The 25,584-nt window shown below is 36.9% G+C and overlaps 1 protein-coding gene across 1 annotated transcript in view; it reads left to right on the top strand.

The window, feature by feature from the left end:
* Positions 1 to 25,584, top strand: part of SHPRH (SNF2 histone linker PHD RING helicase) — a 122,740-nt gene that overhangs the window by 67,369 nt on the left and 29,787 nt on the right. The window contains exons 19-25 of the mRNA XM_001370655.4: positions 640 to 813; positions 1,383 to 1,445; positions 2,454 to 2,679; positions 5,964 to 6,107; positions 6,744 to 6,845; positions 22,115 to 22,186; positions 22,840 to 23,028. Coding sequence (XP_001370692.2) covers positions 640 to 813; positions 1,383 to 1,445; positions 2,454 to 2,679; positions 5,964 to 6,107; positions 6,744 to 6,845; positions 22,115 to 22,186; positions 22,840 to 23,028 — 970 coding nt within the window. The remainder of the gene's footprint in view (positions 1 to 639; positions 814 to 1,382; positions 1,446 to 2,453; positions 2,680 to 5,963; positions 6,108 to 6,743; positions 6,846 to 22,114; positions 22,187 to 22,839; positions 23,029 to 25,584) is intronic.

Raw genomic sequence — 25,584 nt, 5'->3', positions numbered from 1 at the left:
TTAACAAAATAAAAATTAAAAGGACAGGATAATGTCAATATGTGGTTTTCTAAGTAAATATGGAGCTTCTAGGGAACTTTATGTGTGGTTTCTTTGCCCTCTGGTTATTTGAGTTTGATACCCTCCCTCCCAACCCCTTTACTATAAGTCATTTTTTTTTCTGATGGCAATGTCACCCTCTCATAAAAGGAGGAATGCATCAGAGAATAGAATATTATACTCCAGCAGAACTTCAACTTCTTGAGGGTAGGAACTGGTTTTTGTTTTATTTTGTGTCCCTTATGTCAAGCACGTGATCTGAACTTGGGAATTTTTGTTGAATTGAATTAATTAAAAAATTAAAAATGTGCTTTCTTAGCAGGGGACTGTGTTATCTAGCACTTTTATATCTTTAGCCACAGCAAATTTTTCTGCACATAGACATTCCATAAATACCTGATGATTGGTAGAATTGAACTTTTTTAAGTACTTTTGCAGGGCTTTGTAGTACAGGGTTCCCGGGTTGAAGTTTTATAGTATCTCTGACACCCCTATAATATGTTTATTGGCAACCACTACCCGAGTTCCCTGACCTGATTTATGGGTGTCATTATCTCCATTGAGGGTGGTAATGTTACCATTGTTATTGTTGGGGATCAGGTTCCGGGACTGCAGAGGTCTTCAGTACTTGCTCACAACTCAAATGGAAGAGCTGAAGAAATTCCAAAAACTAGTGAGAGAGGCTGTGAAAAACCTAGAAGGACCTCCTTCCCGTGATGTCATTGAAGCTGCCACAATCTGCCACCTTCGACCTGTCAGGCTGCCTCTCAACAAGTAGGTAAAAGAAGCATGTATTGAGGTGTCATTCCCTTAAGCACTTAGATCTATTTTGATGGAAGAAATAATGACTAAAGCAGTGAAGTTTTTTTCATTTAAATTCAGAAGGAAAGGGGGCAGCTGGGTAGCTCAGTGGATTGAGAGCCAGTTCTAGAGACCGGAGGTCCTAGGTTCAAATCTGATCTCAGACACTTCCCAGCTATGTGACCCTGGGCAAGTCACTTAACTCCCATTGCCTAGCCCTTACCACTCTTCTACCTTAGAACTAATACACAGTATTGATTCCAAGATGGAAGGTAAAGGTTAAAAAAAAAATTCAGAAGGAAAAAGTAAACTTCATGTTGATCCATCTTGATTTTTTTTTTAAAGCAAGTCTTAAACACTTTCCATGTTCAGCCTGCAATTTGCATTCATTTTCCCCCCACGTAATAGTTAAAAATTTAATATGTACATATGTTTGTCCTAACATGAACAAATAGGTTGCAAAATACGAACACTCTCCTGTAAATTATCTGATTACTGGTTACAGATGAAAATGTTTTTCTTGGTGATCTCTTCTTTTCCAGCTGTGTCTTTTGCAAAGCTGATGAATTGTTCACAGAATATGAGTCGAAGCTATTCTCTCACACGTAAGTTGTCTGATTGCTTATGGGATATAGTGTTCTGAGTGTGAGATTACATTTTTTTCACAATGACCATGCTTCCAAGTTTTCTACTAGAAGATTAATTTTTGGGGAAAAAGAGATTGATAGCAAATTATTTCTAAGTTATAGTTTTTTTTTCCTTCAGAGTAACTATGTTTATGTTTGTATACACATATAATATTAAAAGTATATAAGTATTAAATTCACAGAGACCAACCCCAACAACAAATTATTTTCTATTTAGACATTTTTTCACCAGCTAAGGTGATAGGGGTAAAGGGAAGTCAGGTACTTGTTTTCCTAAGGAGTCAGTGAAGAAAGAGAGGGTTCCCCAACCTGAATTTGCTTCTTAAAGGACCCTCCCTAGAAAATCCAGAAGTGATAGTAGTGAATCCTGAAGCTAAAAATAACAACAACAACAATAATAATAATCAATAGCATTTAGGTGGAGCAATGGATAGAATTCTGGAACTAGTCAGGAAGACCTGAGTTTAAATGCAGCCTCAGACATTTTTTGTGACCCTTAGCAACTCCCTTAATCTCTTTTTTCCTCAGTTTCCTCAACTATGAAATGGGACTAATAAAAACACCCACCTTTCAAGGTTGTTGTGAGGATTGAATGAGATAATATGTGTAAAGCACTTAGCACAATGCCTGGCATACAGTAAGTGCTTTATGTATGCTAGCTCTCATTAGTATTCTCATAAGCATAATTATTATTATTAACAGTTTTCCTCCATATACTTTATTTCCCCCCTCCTCTAAATACTGTCCTTTTCCCTTTACCCAAATTGATAATTTCAAAATTGCTTTAGTTCTCAGAGACCAACAAAGATGTTTTTATAGTTATGACAGTGATTGCAGCAGTTAACCTCAGTGATTTTGTTTTCCTCTGACCCTTTCCCTAGCCATGCTTACTCACACTGCTTCTCCACCTAAGACAAATTCAGCAGACATCATGGTGAGAGCTGTTTTTTCCTTGTATATTTCAAGAGTGAAAGGCCAAACGGCAATTTTTGAGGAGATGATAGAAGATGAAGAAGGCCTGGTGGATGATCGGTTACCTACCACAAGTCGAGGACTATGGGCAACAAGTGAAACAGAGCGTTCTTTGAAAGCAATCCTCTCTTTTGCCAAAGCACACCGACTAGACCTCAGACTCATTGAGGAAGGGAATACTTCAATGGAACTCTTTGAAGCATGGAAGAAGGAATATAAGGTAGAATTGGGAAATTTTCTATTTGAGTTCTTCATTAAACGATCACAAGACAGCATGGCAGAATGAATAGAAAGCTGACTTCAGAGCTGACAAGTTTAAGTCCTTTTCCCGACACATACTGATTCTGTGACCCTGGCCAAGTCATTTATCCTCTCAGGGATCTAAACAGCTCTAAAATCTCAAGTTGCAGAGAATGTGACCACATACATTATGGTAGAGGAGTTTCCTTACTTGGGTTTCCCTATGCTAATGAAATCACAGGTCTAGTCTCTGTTTCTCTCTTTTTGTGAATGACTGAGCAAATTATTAATGAAATAATCATGTAAATGTCAAGTCTTTGATTTAGCATTCTAATTTGAAGCTAATAAGTCCTTGAAAAAGTTAGTTCCAACTCGGATGCATTTTTTTCTTTGGCTTAGAATAGAATTATCATGTTGAAACCTTAATGGTTCTGTTGCATCGGCTAGGCTTAGAAGCCCCCCATGCTTTCTCATCTTGCATGATTCTTTTCTTTTCAAAAACTCCATCATTTCCACTCTACAGCGGAAACCTTCTCATTCTTTCTTATGCCACTAGGTAATACCCGTGTGACATTGTACCACTCAAGCTGTCCATCTATTTTCTCTTTCCAGACATCACCAGCTGTGCTGTTCGCATTCCACTTAGACCAATATTCCCACTCGCTTCCCATGTGAGATTATGGCTCTACTCTGGAGCTGCCCTGTGCTTTATGAGGCCAGCTTTGGGCTTAATTTACTCAGGTCCCTACTTCCACTCACATTTCCTTTATTAAATTTTAGTTTATTTTTAATTTAAATTAATTTATTTGCTTCTTTATTTGTTATATTAAAATGCCCAGGTAACTCCCTCCTTACCACCTCTCCCCCCATTAGAGAAGGCATCATTTGATAAAGAGATACATGTATATATAAAACTTATGTCTACGATTTTTTTTTATTAATGTGCTTATCATTTCTTATTCTATCACAATTATATGCCACAACTTGTTTCACCATTCCCCTATTGATGGGCATCCTGCCAGATAGTGGTATTGCTAGATCAGAAAGTGTATGCTGATTTTTAATACTCTTTAAATATAATTCCAGATTTCTCTTCAGAATGGTTGGATACGTTCACAGTCCCACCAACAGTGTATTAGTGTCCTTGTTTTTCCACATCCTCTGACATTTTTCATTTTTCCCTTTTATCATTTTAGACAGTTTGATAGGTGTGAGGTGATATCTCAGAGTTGCTTTAATTTGCCTTTCTCTAATCAGTAATGACTGAGCATTTTTTCATTCTTGAACATCTCCTGGACATAAAACTGCTAACTCTATGCTTCCATCACCTTTCATTCATATTCCTTTAGGTATTGTCTTCCATCATCAGAATATAAATTCCTTGATCATTTAGCAGCTTTCATGTATATCCCCTATGCTTAGCATAGAACCTGGCACATAGTAAACACTGAATATTTAAATGCTAGCTCTAGTCATATTTCTGTATATTACCTGTCTGTCTACTTTTCCAAGCATGTCTTTGTTGATGTCTTTTTGGCATTCTTAGTATGAGATGATTTGATGAAATTGGAGGAGGATGTTTTTTACTGTTCCATTTTCCTTTGCTTCTGCACCTCTCTCCCCATACCCACCCCACCCCAAGAAGTTCATCTACCCTTTAAGTTTGAACTCACCCAATGCCTTACACCTGTACCCTAATATAGCATTTTGTTATGCACTTTTTTATGGAACTTCCCTCTCTCTCACCATTCTATTATAAACATCTACCCAGTTGTCTTATATCTCTAACAAGACTGCAGTATCTCTAAGATGAGGAACCATTTATTTACCTTTCATTCCCTAGCAATATCACTTATTCTTTTTTGTATTTTTACACTCTAATGTTGAGGACTTGTTGCCACTGCCCCTGTTTTTCTGATGAGATAGGTGGAAGAAAGAAGGAAAAACAATGCCTTTCATGTCTAATCATAGACTCTTTTAACAGCTTTTTGGAAATCTGAAGGCTTTCTTTGAGAAAAGCAAACAGTTTCCTTGTTTTTCAAAATCCTACAAAACCTTCCCTTAACCACAGAAGGCAACCAAAGTAGTTGAAATTACCTCATACTAATGAAGTAGTTGCAAAGAGTTTCACATACAAATGGTAAAGTTGGATAGAAATAAGCATTCTGTGAAGAGATAATTACAGCTAGATCAATCAGCTCAGATGTTCAGGATTATGTAAAAATCCATGTGACATGAGAAATTATAATGTTGATTCTGTTTTAAAAGAGCTTTGTACAATCTATATAATATAGATTCAGAGATTTTCAAGATTTAAAACTGGAAAGAGCCTTTGAAATTATGTAGTCCAATTTTGTTATTTTTTTAGAATAAATAAAGAATAATTCTTTAGTAGAAAAAACTAAGGGCCAGAGAAGTTAAGTGGCTATAGTACCCAGGATCACAAAGGAATCAGCCAGTCAATATAAAGACTTTTAAAATTCCTATAAAGAATTCTATGAGGCATAGATGAGGAAAGAGTATGAGAAAAAGCATGAATAATAAGATATGGGCACAGACTTCCAGGTGTTCCTAACAGTATGCTGAAAAGTACCATAGGGTTCATCTAAACTAGCCTCTTTTAAAACTCTTTTAAAATGAGAACAGATCCAGGAAGTGAAAGTGACTTTGTCTAACTGGTCACACACACACCCACAGGGTAGTGGCAGAGCCAGAACTGAAACCTAAATTGTCTAATCCTAAGTCCAGTGGTTTCCTACTATATACTGTGTCTCCCTGACTTAGTGCTACAGGGATGGGATCACTTTCCTCTGGTATGTGGGGGCTGGATTCAGGCCCCATCTCTGATGCATTAGTCACAATTTGTTGTGTTCTCTCCCTGTTGAAATGCCTTTGAAGGGGTGATAGAAAGTCAAGGGAGCTGTGGTAAGAACTTTGTGTCACATGATTAACTTATAAAAAAGGTGTTAGCCAAGGCTTCCCATGTTACTAATTTCAACTAAATTTCTATTCATCTGTTTTGTAATGGAATTGTATATTTTCAAATTAGGTAACTAAAATTGGGTGCATAGGGAAATAAATGAGCCATCTTGTGTAGGTGTTTGACATATCCTAAATGTTGCATGGCCAGAGAACCATGTGTGCGTTCAGTCTTATTACATACATAACACTAGATTTCCCTAAATCACAATGAATATTTTTGTTGAATTATTTTACATTAGGGTTCAGTGCATAATTTTTATTCCTAATTTCTTTCTCCTACAGTTGCTTCATGAATATTGGATGGTTCTGAGGGATCATGTATCTGCTATTGACGAACTTGCGATGGCTACAGAACGCCTAAGAGTGCGGCATCCTGATGAGCCAAAGCCCAATCCTCCTGTTCTTCACATAATTGAACCCCATGAAGTAGGTTGCAAGTGAAATCAGACCAAGGCGGTATAGCTTAAAAGACTATACCTGACACCACACACTTAGTGATCATGTAGTACAAGCAATGAATCAATACACAAATCTTAGAGAGAATGCCTATGTGCCCAATACTTAGTCTTTAGAATGGCCAGACCCCCTTTATCTTATAGGCTCATACCTACACATTTCAGACAGATGTCTCAGAAGGGTTATCCTATGGCCATTTTAGTTCTCTGCCTCAATATCCCTCACACTTTTCAAGGCTAGGAAAGTCTCCTACTTAAATTTCATGTCATTATTTTAGCTCTTTACTAGAAGAAAACAATTGATATCTGTTCTGTTTGTTGTAAATCTCTTTGTGTATCTGAAAAAAAAAATAGGTTATTTTTCATTTACACCCAAATCTCTTCTTTTGCTTTGCTAAATAATCTTAACTCTTTTAATTTCTTCATAGACTCCTTTTCCTAAATATTTCATCTATTTTATTTGTTCTCAACCCTTGTAAATTTTCTTTCATGAAACTAGAACTGAGTAAGGTTAAGATAACCCTACCTAAATTGTCTAAGAGTGTATTAATGGGTGTTTGCCGTTTTGATTAGACTGTAGAAGCAAGCATTTTTTTTTTCTTCTTAGGTGGAACAAAATCGAGTAAAACTACTAAATGACAAGGCAGTTGCCAAATCCCAGCTTCAGAAGAAACTTGGGCAGCTTCTCTACCTTACTAATTTGGAAAAGGTTGGAATATCTTCCTTTATGCATGTTGTATGTCATGGTGCCCTCTAGTGGAAGTCACCCAATATTATAGTTAATAGCAGTGCTATGTTTATCATTATTTTCTACAAAATTGATTTAGATTGTAAAGTTATATAGAATTCCCAGGCAGCTCTGTAGGATTATAAATTTCAGAGAAGTTGATATTTTGCAAAGGTCAAGGGAGTTCCTCACTTGAAGCTCCCTATACAGATTAAATCCTAGGTCTGGTTAAAAAAATAAAAGTTATGAAGTCAACACTGGCTATTGTTAATATTATCCAACGAGGTTTAGAAAGAATATGTCCTCCCCAGGAAATCTAAAGATGGGCAGTACATGGGCCAAGAAGTATATCACTCTGTGTGAATTTACCAGAGTATGAAGGTACCATTCATATTGTGATGCTTGGGTACCTTTTCACTCTGCACACTACAACCCCTTTCTGACACCAGCAGGTCTAGGTTCTTCAAGAAGGACCACAAACCACTCAATTATATTCAAACTCTCTTTGGATCACAGAGGTAATCTCTTGTGGGAGAGCCCATTATCTCTTCTCCCCACTTCAATTCTTTTCTTTTTAAACCCTTATCCTCCATCTTAGAATCAATACTATGTATTAGTTCCAAGGAAGAAGAGCTCTAAGAGCTAGGCAGTGGGGGGGGGGGGGGGGGGGTAAGTGACTTACCCAGGATCATATCACTAGGAAGTATCTAAGGCCAGATTTGAACCCAGGACCTCCTATTTCTAGGTCTGGCTCTCAATCCACTGAGCCACCCAGCTGATTCCCTACTTTAATTCTTAAGTACTCATTAATGTATTCCATTTATACAGAACCAGCCATTCATTAAAATGACACTTTTAGATCTTAAATATAAACATTTACTTACCAATAAAGCAAAAAAAAATCATCACACGTAGTCATACATGAAGGTAAATTAAGGGATAATAGTTATATCACAATCCACACATAAGTTGGCGTTATACTTTCCCATCATACTGTAAAATTAAATTAGTATCTAGTAATAAAAATATTATATTTAAAAAGTTTATTAAGGATTATTAAAAATCAAGGTATAAAGAAGATACAAAATATGAACCACGTGCCCATGGCCGATTAACCAATTCAGAATCCCCACTTTTAGCTTACTTACTACATCTTTGCAAAGGCAAGAAGAGAAGAGGGAGTGGTAGGCATTACTGCCAGTTAAATACTAATTGTGATCTCGCACAGGTGGAGACTCAGGTGAGATTATAGGGAATTCTGGGAAATGCCAAGGACTTCTGGGGATTGAAGTCTAGGGTTCAAATCTACATTTTTACAATACACAGTATCTTTGGTAGAGTAGATGAAAATTTATAGAATTTTGTCCCCAAACTGGAAGTTAGTAAAACCAGTATCCCCATCTCTGGTACTGTAAACCTTGATGTCCTCTTTCTGTTGCAGGAACCATTTGTACAAGCACTTTGATAAATATATCTGGTGGAACAGATGCTTCCCTTGCCAAGCTAACTTTATCAGGCATGACATCTCTGCCTAGTTGATCTGCTGAGTGATTTTTACGATTCTCTGCTTCTCAGCTATTTCTCTATCAGCTGAACATACTTCTCATCAGCAGCTGTAATATCCATCATTTCCAGCTTCAAACTTAGTTATTTAATATGTACAATGTCCTTTTAATTCCCATCTTAGGTTATGGTTAGTAACCAAAACTTCATCCATTCTCTATGACTAATTAAATTACATTTATCTCTTAATCAGAAAACAACTCTGGCCTTTCAGTACATTATAGCTTGCCTTATCACATTTAAAATGATCAGCTGCTTGTTTCAGAACACTGAGTTTGGGTAGACTCAACTTAGCAATAAACTGCTACAAATGAAAGGGCATTACCTTAAAGTACTTTATAATCAGATTCAGTGGGAGAGGATTGAGAGTGATAGCCTCTAAATTCTCTTTTAGCTCTAAATCCGAGATCCTATGATCTTAATACTATAATATGAAACTTTTTAAAAATGGAAGCTTGCAATATCTCTGTGCTTTAGGAATCCCTTGCTTAAATTCTTAAAATATCATTGTAGGGAATATAACATAGATTATCTGACCAAGGTAACAAGACTGAACTAGAAATATTTACTAAATTTAGAAAGATTTCAAAATCTCTTTAAGATACAAAGAAGGGAAAAGGTTTGGGGATGATACAGTTGCTTCCTAGAACAGATTAAAAGGGAAATATTAATTTAAAAAGATTTCATACAAACAAATCCATGTAACCAAAATTGGAAGGAAAATACTAAATTTAAGTTTTCATACAGACAAAAAGTAGCTATTAGAGGACACAAGCTATAACTACAAAATCAAGCCAGTTAAGTCAGATTAGTCAAAAGCTGTCACATTGTTTGGAACTATATAAATAAATGATCAGATTAATTGAATCTCTTATTGAGGCAGCTAGATGGCACAGGGCCTAGAATTGGGAAGGCCTGTTCAATTTCTTTTTCTGATATGGGATTATTTAAGAATTCTATTTCTTCTTCTGTTAATCTAGGCAATTTATATTTTTTTAAATATTCATCCATATCACCTAGATTGGCATATTTATTGCTATATAATTGGGCAAAATAGTTTTTAATGATTGCCTTAATTTCCTCTTCATTGGAGGTGAGTTCTCCCTTTCCATCCATGATACTGTTAATTTGGTTTTCTTCTTTCCTCTTTTTTATTAGATTGACCAGTATTTTGTCTATTTTGTTTGTTTTTTCAAAATACCAGCTTCTAGTCTTATTTATTAGTTCAGTCATTCTATCACTTTTTATTTTATTAATTTCTCCCTTAATTTTTAGGATCTCTAATTTGGTTTTCTTCTATTTCCAATTAATTTTTTATTTGGCTTTTCATGTACCTTTACTGATCATTATTTTTATTGCCTTATGATCTTAAAATGTTGCATTTATTATTTCTGCTTTTCTGCAGTTGTATGCCATGTTTTTATAACCTAGTATATTGTCAGTCTTTGTGAATTTGCCATGTGCTGCTGAAAAGGTGTATTCCTTTTTGTCCCTATTTATTTTTCTCTATATATCTATTAACTCTAATTTTTCTAAGATTTCATTCACCTCTTTTACCTCTTTCTTATTTATTTTTTGATTTGATTTATCTAAATTTTATAGTGGTAGGTTCAGGTCCCCTACTAGTATAGTTTTACTATTTCCTCCTTCAGTTCTCCTAGTTTCTCCATTAGAAATTTGGGTGCTATACCATTTGGTGCATGGTGCATACATGTTGATTAGTGATATTTTCTCATTGTCTATATTCCCTTTTATCAGGATGTATTTACCTTCCCTATCCCTTTTAATCAGGTCTATTTTTACTTTGGCTTTGTCAGATATCATGATTGCAACCTCTGCCTTCTTTATGTCAGTTGAGGCCCAATATGTCTTACTCCAACCTTTAATTCTGACTTTGTGAGTATCTACTCGCCTCATGTGTGTTTCTTATAGACAACATATGGTAGGATTCTGGATTCTAATCCACTCTCATATTCATCTATGTTTTATGGGTGAGTTCATCCCATTCATATTCAAAGTTATGATTGTCACTTTTGAATTCCCTAGCATTTTGATATCCTCTCCTATTTCTGTCCTTTCTTCTTTTACTATATCTTTTTAACCCAGTGGTTTACTTTAAGTCAATCCCCCTATTCCCCTCTCTTGATATGCTTCCCTTTCTGGCCCCTCCCTTTTTGTTCCCTTCTTGTTTTTTTAGGGTCTGTTAAGTTCCCTCTCCCCTCTCCTTCCCTCCCTTTTTTTTGAACTCCCTCTCCTTACCCCCCCTTAGTTTTCTCTTTTTCCTTACCCTGTAGGATAAGATAGAATTCCAAGATCCCAATGGATCTAGATGCTCTTCCCTCTCAGAATTGATTTCACTGAGAGTAATGTTTGAGTATTACCTATTAGCACTCTCTTCCTCTTCCTCTTATAAGAGTATTCTTCCCCTCTCCTTCCCATGTATATCTTTGTGTGACAAAGATTATTCTGTTTATTTTATTTATTCAAGTATCTCTTGGTACCATCATCGAATCTCCCCCACCCTTTTTTTTTGCATATCATTTTATAGCCCTTAATGCCCCAATCTTTCCTATGAATGATTCTTCTATTTACTATGATAATGAAAACATTTTTTGGGAGTTACAAATAACATTTTCCTCATATATTAATATATATAATTAGATCTAATTGTAGCCCTTAAAGAAGAGAGTTGAATAAAAAAAATATTTCCCCTTTTCCCTATTTTTCATATTTACCTTTTCATGTTTCTCTTAATCTTTGTGTTTGGATATCAAACTTTCCACTTAGTTCTGGTCTTTTCCTTACAAATACTTGGGAAATCTTCTATTTTGTTGAATGCCCATACTTTCCCCTGGAAGTATATAGTCAGTTTTGATGGATAGGTGATTCTTGGTTAAAGACCCAGTTCTCTTGCCTTTCTGAATATTGTGTTCCAGGCCTTGCAGTCCCTTAGTGTGGAAACTGCCAGGTCGTGTGTTATCCTGATTGCTGCTCCTTGGTATCTGAATTTTTTCTTTTTGGCTTCTTGTAGAATTTTCTCCTTAGCTTGAAAGCTCTGGAATTTGGAAATTACATTTCTTGGTATTGTTTTTTGGGGGTTTAGGGTAGAGGGTGTTCTATGAACTCTTTCAATGTCTATTTTGCCCCCTTATTCAAGAACTTCAGGGCAGTTTTCTTGGATGATCTCTTATAGTATGGTGTCAATGTTTCTGTTCATTTCTGACTTTTCAGGTGGACCAATGATTCTCAGATTGTCTCTCCTTGCTCTGTTTTCCTGATCTGTCATCTTGTCAGTGAGATATTATATGTTTTCTTCTATTTTGTCTGTCTTTTGACTTTGCTTTAGTAATTCTTGCTGTTTTGCAAGGTCATTGGTTTCGAGTTGCTCAATTCTGGTCCTTAAGGCCTTGTTTTCTGTTATAATCTTTTGGTTTTCTGCTTTAACCTTTTAGTATTCAGATATTATTTCTTCATTTTTTTTAACCATTTCCCACTTCTGTAACCAGAAGGCTTCCATCTTTTTGATAAGCTCCAATTGAAATTCTTCCAGGGCTTGTAGACAATTTCTGTATTTTTTAGGTTTTTTTAGGTTTTGCCTTTGTTTGAATTTCATCCAGTATTTCCTCTGTAGCCTGGGTTTTTCCCTCTGTAAAAATTCTCGAGGGTTACTGTCTCGTTTGATTTTTTTGGAAGGATTTTGAGGCTCCTGTACACAATTAGCCATTTTCATGGATGTTTTTCCTTCCCTCTTTAGTCAGAAATCTGAGTGAGCTAGGCAGGTTCTCTGTGTATGGACTTAAGGAGCAAGGATTTTGCCTGAGGCAAGCTCTCGAATCTCTGCAGTCTTTTGCATCTCTTCTCTGTGCTACCTTCCCAGGGGCGCTCAAGGTCTGCACTCTTCTGCCCGCCTGGGTTTCCTGCCTATCTGCTTTCCTGGGTAGGTCCCCAGCGGTCCTAGTTAGCTCGCAAGGACCTGGAAGTGCCCCTTGCTCGCTCTAGAGGTGCTCCTCACACACTCCCTGGTTCTGGAGGACGCTCTGGGTCTGGCTCTGGCTCTGACTCTGTAGCTGGGGGGGGCCGGGGGGGGGGGTGGATTAGCTCATGTTTGGGTGGAAGCTTTTTTACTCTCTTATAGATTGGAAAAGCCCCAATTCCACGTACCTTCAATGCTGAGCCCTACTGTACAGTTCCTCCTTTCTTCTGAAAATGATTTTTAAGATCTTTTGAGGAAGTCTTTGTTGTTGTATGCTGGGGAGAGAAAGTGACCTGCCACCATACTTACCCAGAAGTCCCCTGTTGACAAGATTTTTGGAGAACCTTGAAAATGTCTGAACCTTTTTATACCAACAGCTTTTCTGCCTTTTTACTTGTATAAGTTAAAAACTTATTTTTACCCAGATTGATTTCATATAAAGGTTGGCTCTAACTTTGTGACCTGTATATGGGAGAAATTACAACTTGGAAAAGGCTGTATGTAACATGAATTTACCCTCAGTTGTGCTCAACTTGAAATCTCAGGTTAACCATACTTGGTCTTGCATATATCTTTTTTTTATCCCACAAATTTATATAGTCATGAATTTATACAGAATACAAAGGAGCCTAAAACTAAGAATTTTGTACCTAGAACAAATAGTGCAGACTGTTCCCAGGACAAATGGCACAAAAGGCATTTTGTGCCTTCATTTGAAGGGGAGTTGGGAGGTCTCTAGTTTGAAAAGTCAGTTTTGAGGGAAACAGAAGACCCAGGGATGGGAGGAGTCATACATATAGCCAGAATGGTTTTGCTTTCTAACAAGGTCTTGGGGACTGGGTCTCTCCCCACTGCCTTGATTTACCTGATGTGCAAGCCCTTGCCTTTTTCTCAGAACAAGCCGTGTCTAGAAGCATTGGAGAACTAGGCCTAGGGAAACATCCTCTCCTATTCCCAGACTTAGGAGGGAAGAATCCTTTTCTGCCCTTTTAAGATGCCTATCATACTTTCAGCTTTCTTGCTCAGGGGAACTTGGAAAAACTTGAGAAGAAAGGGAGAGCAAAACTTGGACAGAAACAGGTAGAAGTGTCTCTAGTTAGCTAAGGAAAGACAGAGACTTTGTTTCTTTTCCTTCCAGCCAAATGCCCTGCTATCCAGAGACTGTTTGTTGGAAATGGGAGGAGGGGATCCTTCCCAGACTGTTGTACATGGTCGTCAAGGTGGCCTACTGTTGGCAGAAGGTGGGGGCTCACTGAGCAAGGGCTGGGCTTCTCCTGCCTCCACTTCTAGGCTACTAAACCTTGGGTCCCACTAGTCTTGGGGCCTGAGGAACCCAGAGATGCAATTAAACTATCCCCCCCATAATTATAGAAACCCTACTCTACTTTCAGTCTCTGCCTGCCTCTCTACTCCCACCTCAACACCAGGGGTCTCTCCTTCCAACTCTCATCCCTGCACCCCACCTTCTTAATATGATTTGTCAGGAAATCAGTTGTTGCACTCAGGTCATTAGTCTGAGTCTTTGTTCAGCACAAGTCAGTTTCTCTTTAATTATATACATGTGGTCATTTGTATAGATTATTCTATCAAGGCTTGTCTTCTAAGATTAGCTTACCATATGCAGTCAGTTATGAATCACTTCAAAGTGTTTGCAGATGTCTATCAAGGAGAAAAAGCAGACATTTTAATGATACTTTAAAAAAACAATATGTTTTTACAAATAATACTCAGGGGTTTGCTTACTAAGGCACTTTCTTTGCTCTTTTGGTCTCGCAATTGTGGCAATGAATTTCCATTGGTGAAGCTTCTGTATGAAATTATTATATGTGGTATTGTCTTGAATCACTGAAATCAGGTTTAGAAAATATTTTTCCTAAAAGTTAAAACTGAATTTGTTGGTATTCAGGTTATTCTAAAAGATCTCATGAGATAATTTACAGAAAAGTGATTCTGTTTTGTTACCTAGATTACTATCCTTTTTATCCAACCCCTAATGGGCTAGGTTATTATTCAGTTTTATTTTTCATTAGGAAAGTCATTTAAGTTAAATTCTTTTTTTTTTTTAATTTTTTTTTTAAATATATTTTATTTGATCATTTCCAAGCATTATTCGTTAAAGACATAGATAATTTTCTTTTCCTCCCCCCCCCCACCCCCCATAGCCAACGTGTAAGTCCACTGGGCATTAGATGTTTTCTTGATTTGAACCCATTGCTTTGTTGATAGTATTTGCATTAGAGTGTTCATTTAGAGTCCATCCTCTGTCATGTCCCCTCAACCTCTGTATTCAGGCAGTTGCTTTTTCTCGGCGTTTCCACTCCCATAGTTTATCCTTTCCTTATGAATGGTGTTTTTTTCTCCTGGATCCCTGCAAGTTGTTCAGGGACATTACACCGCCACTAATGGAGAAGTCCATTACGTTCGATTATACCACAGTGTATTAGTCTCTGTGTACAATGTTCTCCTGGTTCTGCTCCTCTCGCTCTGCATCACTTCCTGGAGGTTGTTCCAGTCTCCATGGAACTTCTCCACTTTATTATTCCTTTTAGCACAATAGTATTCCATCACCAACATATACCACAGTTTGTTCAGCCATTCCCCAATTGATGGGCATCCCCTCGTTTTCCAGTTTTGGGCCACCACAAAGAGCGCAGCTATGAATATTTTTGTACAAGTCTTTGTGTCCATTATCTCTTTGGGGTACAGACCCAGCAGTGCTATGGCTGGGTCAAAGGGTAGATATTCTTTTGTTGCTCTTTGGGCATAGTTCCAAATTGCCCTCCAGAATGGTTGGATCATTTCACAGCTCCACCAGCAATGAATCAATGTCCCTATTTTGCCACATCCCCTCCAGCATTCATTACTTTCCTTTGCTGTTATGTTAGCCAATCTGCTAGGTGTGAGGTGATACCTCAGAGTTGTTTTGATTTGCATCTCTCTGATTATAAGAGATGTAGAACACTTCTTCATGTGCTTGTTAATAGTTTTGATTTCTTTATCTGAGAACTGCCTATCCATTTCCCTTGCCCATTTATCAATTGGAGAATGGCTTGATTTTTTGTACAATTGATTTAGCTCATTATAAATATGAGTAATTAAACCTTTGTCAGAGGTTTCTATGAAGATTTTTTCCCAATTTGTTGTTTCCCTTCTGATTTTAGTTACATTGGTTTTGTTTGTACAAAAGCTTTTTAGTTTGATGTAGTCAAAATTATTTATTTTACATTTTGTGATTCTTTCTATATCTTGCTTGGTTTTAAAGCCTTTCCCCTCCCAAAGGTCTGACATGTATACTATTCTATGTTTACCCAATTTACTTATGGTTTCCTTCTTTATGTTTAAGTCACTCACCCATTTTGAATTTATCTTGGTGTAGGGTGTGAGGTGTTGATCTATTCCTAGTCTCTCCCACACTGTCTTCCAATTTTCCCAGCAGTTTTTATCAAATAGTGGATTTTTGTCCCAAAAGCTGGGATCTTTGGGTTTATCGTATACTGTCTTGCTGAGGTCGCTTTCCCCCAGTCTATTCCACTGATCTTCCTTTCTGTTTCTTAGCCAGTACCAAATTGTTTTGATGACTGCTGCTTTGTAATATAGTTTTAGGTCAGGGACTGCAAGGCCCCCATCATGTGTGTTTTTTTTCATTATTTCCCTGGATATCCTTGATCTTTTGTTCTTCCAAATGAACTTTGTTATGGTTTTTTCTAAATCAGTGAAGAAGTATTTTGGTAGTTCAATGGGTATGGCACTAAATAGATAAATAAGTTTGGGTAGGATGGTCATTTTTATTATATTGGCTCGTCCTATCCATGAGCAGTTAATGTTTTTCCATTTGTTCAAGTCTAGTTTTAGTTGTGTGGCGAGTGTTTTGTAGTTGTGTTCATATAGTTCCTGTGTTTGTCTTGGGAGATAGATTCCTAGGTATTTTATTTTGTCTAAGGTGATTTTGAATGGGATTTCTCTTTCTAGTTCTTGCTGCTGAGCTGTGTTGGAGATATATAGAAAAGCTGATGATTTATGTGGGTTTATTTTGTATCCTGCAACTTTGCTAAAGTTGTTGATTATTTCAATTAGCTTTTTGGTTGAATCTCTAGGATTCTTTAAGTAGACCATCATGTCATCCGCAAAGAGTGATAACTTGGTCTCCTCCTTGCCTATTCTGATACCTTCAATTCCTTTATCTTCTCTAATTGCTACTGCTAGTGTTTCTAGTACAATGTCAAATAGTAGAGGTGATAATGGGCATCCTTGTTTCACTCCTGATCTTATTGGGAATGCATCTAGTTTATCCCCATTGCAGATGATATTAGCTGTTGGTTTTAGATATATACTGTTTATTATTTTTAGGAATGACCCTTCTATTCCTATGCTTTCTAGTGTTTTTAATAGGAATGGGTGTTGTATTTTATCAAAGGCTTTTTCTGCATCTATTGAGATAATCATGTGGTTCTTGCTAGTTTGCTTGTTGATGTGGTCAATTATGTGGATGGTTTTCCTAATGTTGAACCAGCCCTGCATCCCTGGTATGAATCCTACTTGATCATGGTGAATGATCCTTCTGATCACTTGCTGGAGTCTTTTTGCTAGTATCCTATTTAAGATTTTTGCATCTATATTCATTAGGGAGATTGGCCTATAGTTTTCTTTCTCTGTTTTTGACCTGCCTGGTTTTGGAATCAGTACCATGTTTGTGTCGTAAAAGGAATTTGGTAGAACTCCCTCTTTGCTTATTATGTCAAATAGTTTGTGTAGTATTGGGATTAACTGTTCTCTGAATGTTTGATAGAATTCACAGGTGAATCCATCAGGCCCTGGGGATTTTTTCTTAGGAAGTTCTTTGATGGCTTGTTGGATTTCAATTTCTGATATGGGATTATTTAGGAATTCTATTTCCTCTTCTGTTAGTCTAGGCAGTTTGTATTTTTGTATATATTCATCCATTTCTCCTAAATTGGTGTATTTATTGCCATATAATTGGGCAAAGTAATTTCTAATGATTGCCTTAATTTCCTCTTCATCAGAGGTGCTGTCCCCCTTTTCATCTTTAATGCTGTGAATTTGCTTTTCTTCCTTCCTTTTTTTAATTAGATTGACCAGTACCTTGTCTATTTTGTTTGTTTTTTCAAAGTACCAGCTTCTTGTCTCATTTATTAAATCAATAGTTCTATCACTTTCGATTTTATTAATTTCTCCCTTAATTTTTAGGATTTCTAATTTGGTTTTCTGCTGGGAGTTTTTAATTTGATCGCTTTCCAGTTTTTTCATTTGCATTTCCAATTGATTGATCTCTGCTCTCCCTTGTTTGTTAATATAAGCATTCAGGGATATGAATTTACCTCTGATTACTGCTTTGGCTGCATCCCAAAAGGTTTGAAAGGATGTTTCGCCATTGTCATTTTCCTCGATGAAATTATTAATTGTTTCTATGATTTCTTCTTTAACTAAACGGTTTTGGAGTATCATATTGTTTAATTTCCAATTGGTTTTAGATTTGGTTTTCCATGTACCATTACTAATCATTATTTTTATTGCCTTGTGATCTGAGAAGGCTGCATTCATTATTTCTGCTTTTCTGCATTTGTGTGCTATGTTTCTGTGACCTAATGTATGGTCAATTTTTGTGAATGTGCCATGTGGTGCTGAGAAGAAGGTGTATTCCTCTTTATCCCTATTTATTTTTCTCCATATGTCTATTAATTCTAATTTTTCTAAGATTTCATTCACTTCTTTTACCTCTTTCTTATTTATTTTTTGATTTGATTTATCTAAATTTGATAATGGTTGGTTTAAGTCTCCCACTAGTATGGTTTTATTGTCTATTTCTTCCTTCAATTCTCCTAGTTTCTCCATTAGAAATTTGGGTGCTATATTATTTGGTGCATACATATTGATTAATGATATTTCCTCATTGTCTATAGTCCCTTTTAACAAAATATAATTACCTTCCCTATCCCTTTTGATCAGGTCTATTTTTGCATTGGCTTTATCGGATATCATGATTACCACTCCTGCCTTCTTTCTATCAGTTGAAGCCCAGAAGGTCTTACTCCATCCTTTAATTCTGACCTTGTGGGTGTCAACCCGCCTCATGTGTGTTTCTTGAAGACAACATATGGTAGGGTTTTGGATTCTAATCCATTCTGCTATTCGTCTACGTTTTATGGGTGAGTTCATCCCATTCACGTTCAAGGTTATGATTGTCATTTGTGGACTCCCTGGCATTTTGATTGCCTTCCCTAATTCTAACCTATTCTTCTTCGGCTCTACCTTTTAGTCCAGTGATTTACTTTGAAACAGTCCCCCTTGTCCCCTCCCTTGATGTTTCCCTTTTTGTCCCTCCCTTTTTGTTCCCTCCCCTTCCCCCCTCTCTTTCCCTCCCTTTTTGTTCTCCCTCTCCCCCTCCCCCCCTTGGTTTTCCCTTCTCCTTACCCTTGTTGGGTAAGATAGAATTCAAGATCCCAATGGATCTGGATGTTTTTCCCTCTCAGAGTTGATTTCCCTGAGATTGAGGTTTAAGTAAATCCCCCCCCCCCTCTCTTCCTCTCCTTCTTATAGGAGTTTTCTTCCCCTCCCCTTCCCATATGAATCTTTGTGTGAGAATGATTATTCTATTTGGTCTTTCTTTACCCCCTATTTATACATTACATTTTCCCCACATATTAGTATACATAGGTTGATATAAATGTAGTCCTTATAGAAGAGAGTTTGAGTAAAAGAAGAAGATAACATTTTCCCCTTTCCTTAATATTTACCTTTTCAGGTATTCCTTGCTCTTTGATTTTCGGTATCAAACTTTCCACAGAGCTCTGGTCTTTTCTTTGCAAAAAGTTGGAAGTCTTCTATTTTGTTGAATGCCCATACTTTCCCTTGGAAGTATATAGTCAGTTTTGCTGGGTAGCTGATTCTTGGTTGGAGACCCAGCTCTCTTGCCTTTCTGAAGATCATGTTCCATGCCTTACGATCATTCAGAGTAGAACTTGCAAGGTCTTGTGTGACCCTGATTGGCATTCCTTTATATCTAAATTGTCTTTTTCTGGCTTCCTGTAGGATTTTTTCTTTTGTTTGATAGCTTTGGAATTTGGCAATTACATTCCTGGGAGTTGTCTTTTGGGGGTTTAGTGTAGAAGGTGTTCTGTGAGCTCTGTCAGTGGCTGTATTGCCCCCTTGTTCTAGAATCTCTGGGCAATTTTCTTTGATTATATCTTGTATCACCATGTCCAGTTTGGTGTTTATTTCTGGCTTTTCTGGGAGTCCAATTATTCTTAAATTATCCCTTCTCCCCCTATTTTCCAGATCTATCACCTTGTCGGTGAGATATTTTATGTTCTCTTCTAATTTCTTGGTATTTTGGCTTTGCTTTATTGATTCTTGCTCTTTTACACGATCGTTGTCTTCCAGCTGCCTGATTCTGGCCTTTAAAGCCTGGTTTTCTTTTACAGTTTGGTCAAACTGGTTTTGTAGATGCATGAATTTCTTTTGCATTATTTCCAACTTTTCCTCCCAGAAGGCTTCCATCTTTTTGGTCATTTCTGATTCAAATTCTTCATAGGTTTGTGGAGAGTTTCCATTTCCTTTGGAAGGTTTTGGAGCATTTTCTTTTATATTATCTTCTATCTGCTCTGTATTTTGTATTTTGGCTCCATAGAATGTGTCCAAAGTCGCCCCTTTCTTCTTATTTTTCTTGGTATTTTGGGGCTTCTGTGCTTCTGTGGAGTTTTCCATCTCTGAATGTGGAGGATTGGCTTTTCTTGTCTCTGTCTGGTGTTCAGAGGCTTTAGTCCTGGGCAGATGGTTCTATGACTTTCCCTGGGTTAAACTGAATATGCCTCACTGGAACTGGAATGGAAGGGTCTGACCACGTTGCTTTCAGGAAGTTGCCTTCAGAATCGCTGGCTGTGAGGCTGTTTCGTCGGCCTGCGGGGGGATGGGCTGCAGCTAACCCAAGCTCCGAGAGCAAGGACTTTCACTGAGACTTGGATAGCAGGATCCAGCCCGTGAGGCTGTCTTGCCCGCCCTGAGGGTTGCTGTTGTTTCGACCAGCTCTCTGCAGCGGAAGCCCCAGGCAGTAACTTTCACTGGGACTCGGGTAGAAAGCCCTGAGGGTTCTGCTCTCTGAGCCCAGCCGGCAGGGCTGCGGCTTCCGGGAGCCTTGGACTCTGCGCTCCTACCCCTGAGGTCCGAGGGATCTCGGGTTCTGGCTTTTGAGGGGAGCCGTACCTTTTGAACCGGGTCCAGGTCCAGGAGGAGGGTTCCCAGGGTCTGTGCTGTTGATCGTTTTGAATTTCGGCGCCTTAGGAGCTTATAGTTTGAGATCGGTCGGGAAGGTTTTTCCGGAGATCTGAACTTGAGCTTTCTCTAAGCCGCCATCTTAACCGGAAGTCTTAAGTTAAATTCTTGAAGACTATATACCCTTACATAGAATTTTGAACAGTTAACATTATTTTCAAGTATAATTTACAAGTCTTTCTTTCAATATCAGCAAGTTATTTTCCTTCCTTCTACTGATTTCCTTTACTTTGGTAAAGATAGTTTTAAAAAAAAAGATTCTAAGTAGAATCAATAGTGATCAAAATACAAAATGTACAATCAGTTGCTTTTCTGAATTTTTTTTTAATTTGCAATTAGTGTAGATGCAAAATAGAAAGATTCCTTCATAGTCACAGTGCTCCTTTGGCTAAAAAATCTCATTATTTCCACATCTTAATTGGTAAGTTCTTAAATGGAAACATTTCTTTTGCAGTGAAATTCACATTGGAACAGAATTTTTTTGATGTAACAGTGTTATATCATACTTTGCCCTAAATTATACCCTCTCATGTGTTTGTAAAAGTATTTTTAAAGAACTGACTTTGAAATAAAACACTAATATTCCATTTAAGGAAACATCTTCTTTGTACCCTTAGCAATAAAAGAATGTGTCAATTATTAAGATCTATAAGAGTACATCTTATTTATGCCTCTGGTGCCAGACTGGGGAAATCACAGTTTCCTATCATGTCAGTTCAGATCAACAGAAATTCCTAAAGTACCTACAAGATATTGCTCTAAATACTTGGAGGTTAAAAAAAAATAAGATTGTAATAATGCAAGTCCTACTCTCCAAGTGCTTACATTCTAGTGACCAGAAGAAAGCGAATAGATAAATAACTATGAGACAAGGAAAAGTAACCTGAGTAGTATAAGAAGAAAAAGATCTCTTTCCACTTTTACACTGGGAATTCAGGGTGTCAAGAGGCAATTTTATTGAATAAATGGCATCCAAGTGAAGCTTTTTGAAGGAAAGAAGACTTTTACATATTGGCAACTGAAAAAGGGAAATCCAAAGACCTGAAAGGAAATGGGAAATGGAGAGTAGTCCACATTGACTAAAATATAGAATAAAATTTAAGGAGTGATATGAACTTTCTACTTTATGCTATAGGTATTAGGTAACCTATAGTGATATAATCATCATGATATATTAATTATCACATTAGACATATTAGATGAGCAGGATTGTGGAGGACAGATGGGAGGCTGGATAGATTAGAAGCAGGAAAATCTTACTTATACATAACACTTGGAATAGTGAAAGCACCAAGAGATGAGGACCATATAATTGATTTTGACTTATACTTTAATGAGAGCTCTAAGCTTATTTGTCAGATTTTAGCTCCATGAATAGTTTTGATGGATTTTTATAGTTTTCTTTTTTTTTCTTGATAATATTTTTTAGTCTCAAGATAAGACCACAGGAGGAGTAAATCCAGAACCTTGTCCAATCTGTGCTCGGCAGCTGGGGAAACAGGTAAGAGAATAATGTGTTACTTTTATATGGTACTCTATAACTTATAGGTATTTGGTTATTTGAATCTCACAGAAATCCTTAGAGATAGGTGGAACAAATATTATTATTGTCTCTATTTTTATAGTTAATAAGGAGAGGCTCTTAGGAGGTAAGTGACCTTCCCAGAGTCCTACAGCTAAGTCCCAATACAGAGACCAGAGGTAGATTCCCTACATATAGTGCCTACTTTCTTCACTAACCCTTGTTACCAGTATTTAGAATTGTTTGAACTTTAGTGAATTTTTTTAAAGATTTTAGGGCTTTGGATTATACAAAAGAGAGTAAAAATAAAAGGTGAAAGTATTTTTGGTTCACTTCTTAGTTTTTATCTACTATTACATACTTAGAAAAAAGCAGATTTTTAGAATTAAGAATAACCTTAGAGATCATCTAGTTCAAAATCTTCCTTTTACAGATGAGAATACTGAGGCCTAGAGAAATTAAACATTATCCCCAAGATCATCTAGCTAATGGGTAGAAGAGTTAGTTTCAGAAACCAGGTTGTATTATTACTTTCAAACTCCTTCCCATCTAGAACAAAAATCTGAATGTTTTCAGATTTGGGGGATCATTGATAGCAATTCACTGAGTTGTTGCTCTGTTTTCTCCTTTAGTGGGCAGTACTGACCTGTGGTCACTGTTTTTGTAATGAATGCATTGCCATTATCATTGAGCAGTATAGTGTGGGCACCCGCAGAAGCTCAATTAAGTGTGCCATCTGCCGACAGACAACTTCACATAAAGAAATCTCCTATGTCTTCACTGCAGAGACAGCAAATCAGGAAGAGGATATTCCTGTGAAGGTAACAATAATTCAAGGGCATGTAAAATCATCATTTGGAATAAAATCATGGGAGCAACTGTGTCTGCCAATGACGGGAGTCATCAAAAAGATTTGGACAGGGAGACTACAGGCATTAACAGTTATTCAAGGCACAGTCTCTTCATGTAGTCATTCTGTCAGACAACCCTGAAGGCATTAGCCTTGTCCTCTCATTTTCTCATTTTGGAGAAGACCAGAGGCTCTGTCCTTGTCCTTGCATGGAGAGTAGCAGACACAAATACCCCTGTAACTTGAGGCAGAAAAAGGAGCATTGTTAAAGAGTTCTATTTTCTAGTCAGCTTCTTGGCCCCTGTAAATAGATAAGATTTGTGGTTAAATGGGAGTCTGTTTATTGAAATTTTTCTCCTTTTTCCCCATTTGACCTGGGCAACAGAGAACAAGGGTGCTTCTTACTATTTAACAGCAAAGCTGGTTTAAAATGTAGGCATTAAGTGAATGAATATTTCCACAAGAGGGAGGCAATGAGCTTTTGAATCATACTTTTAATGTCCAGAAGAAACATTAGAGAAGTTTTAGTCCTCATTTTATAGATGAAAAGGCCTAAACCTTAAGTGACTTATCCAAGGTCATACAACTAGTAACTAGCAGAGACTTTGAACCCAAGTTCAAAAAACTACAAATCCTTTTCTCTTTCCAATCAATCAGTCAATACACAAGTATTCAGTATGTACCAGGAACTGTATGCTAGGGATAAACATAAAAAGAATGAAACAGTCCCTGCCAGCAAGGAGCTATCTCTCTACTGGGGAAGACAACAAATACATGTAAGTGTATATACAGAATAAATCAATATAAATACTAAGTTGTTAAATTCCAAGTGTCTGTGGAGGGGTGGTACGAACAATCAAGAGGCCCAGGAAAAGTTTCAAATTAAAAGTTCCTGAGCCATATCTTAAAGGAATAAAGAGCATCTGTAAGGTGGAGGGAAGGAGGGGAAGGACAGAAAGCCAGTGCAGGCACAGAGAGGTGCAATTATTGGATGTGAGAAACAGAAAAGCCAGTTTGGCAGAATCACCGAGTATAAGAGAAGTAGTGATATCCAGTGAGGCTATAAAGAGAGGTTGGTGCCAGTTGGTATAAGTTTAAAAAGCTAAACAGAGGAGTTGGTATTTTATCCTATACTGTGTTACAATGAAGTTGGGAGGGAGAATCTGAAGAACAAGGGAGGAAGAATTTGGGAGTATCAGCCCTGGCCTTGGATCATAGAGAGAACTAATTTCCATTAGTGCTCCTTTGGAGAATTGTTAATATTGATGCTTTCTGGATTTTTTTAAAGGTCTGCATTTTTCTTAATGGAATAATGTCAGCTGCTCTTGTTAAAAAGTTTAGATCAGTGGTGGTGGTACAGGTTGTTATATGCAGGAGGTAAAAATAAAATTGGAGGTAAAGTGTAAATCATTTCACAGTGGCTATTTCTTTAGTTATCTCTAGTAAAACTTGATAAAGTTGCAATGTTGCTTTTTTTCTTAGTTCCTATTTACATTTAAATTAATTTCAATGCCAAAAAACCAAACAGTTTTTTTAACTCCATAGACCTCCATAGAGATTCTTTGTTTATTATCTTTATTTTCCTCATATGATTACAGTTCACATGTACTGGTTCTACTTGTTTTCCACTTTGTATTATTTCATAAAGTTCCTTCTCTATTTCTGTGTATTCCTCTTTCTTTTCCTTTATGCTATAGCATTTTGTGATTTAATATACCTTACTTGCTTTAACCATTTCCCTATTGCTAGATATTTAGGCTACTTCCAGTTTTTTACAGTTATGTATAATGCTGCTAGGAAAATCTTCTAATAGCTTTTACAAAATCTTTATTAACATTGTCAGGGCATATTCCTAACAGTGGAATTATTAGGTCAAAGGATACGATTATACCACTGCCCCTAAGTAACACAAAAGGCATTTTTTGTTGGTACTATTATTATGCAATACTTATTTTCTCTACCTTCTCTCCTCCCATTCTCTACTATTTATTAAGTGCCTAGTTTGTTCAAGGAAGTATGCTAGGCACTGGGGATGCAAAAAATAGATACAATGTTATCCCTGAACTCAAGGGACTTTCAGTATAATATTGGGGTTACAATATGTTCATAAGTAAATATGATAGAAAAATAGAATGTGATGATGGGAATGAAGAACTATAAGACATTTTGAGAAAGGGAAACCCACTTTCAAAAGTGGAGGAAGATCATAGAAAATTACACAATGGAGATAGAATAAGTTAAATCACATAGAAAGAAGAGCAATTTTGTTTTATTTTATTTTGTTTGGAACTAGGTCTACCTATCATGCTCAAGCTTGAAGTACAGTGGTCTCCCCAGTCCCAACACATTGGTTGGTACATAATAGGCATTTAATCAATATTTGTTGAGTTATTGATTGCGCAACACCCTATATGCCAAACTAAGGCCTTGAATTTTATTCTACAGGGAATAGAAAACCACTAATAATTTTTTGATCATTGAAGAGACATGGTCAGACTTGTGAATTAGGAAGATTAATTTGTCAATT

Source organism: Monodelphis domestica, chromosome 2 (genome assembly GCF_027887165.1).
Source record: "Monodelphis domestica isolate mMonDom1 chromosome 2, mMonDom1.pri, whole genome shotgun sequence".
Classification (NCBI taxonomy): domain Eukaryota; kingdom Metazoa; phylum Chordata; class Mammalia; order Didelphimorphia; family Didelphidae; genus Monodelphis; species Monodelphis domestica.
Note: the sequence above shows the minus strand (reverse complement) of the source record. Positions and strands in the feature narration are given on the sequence as shown.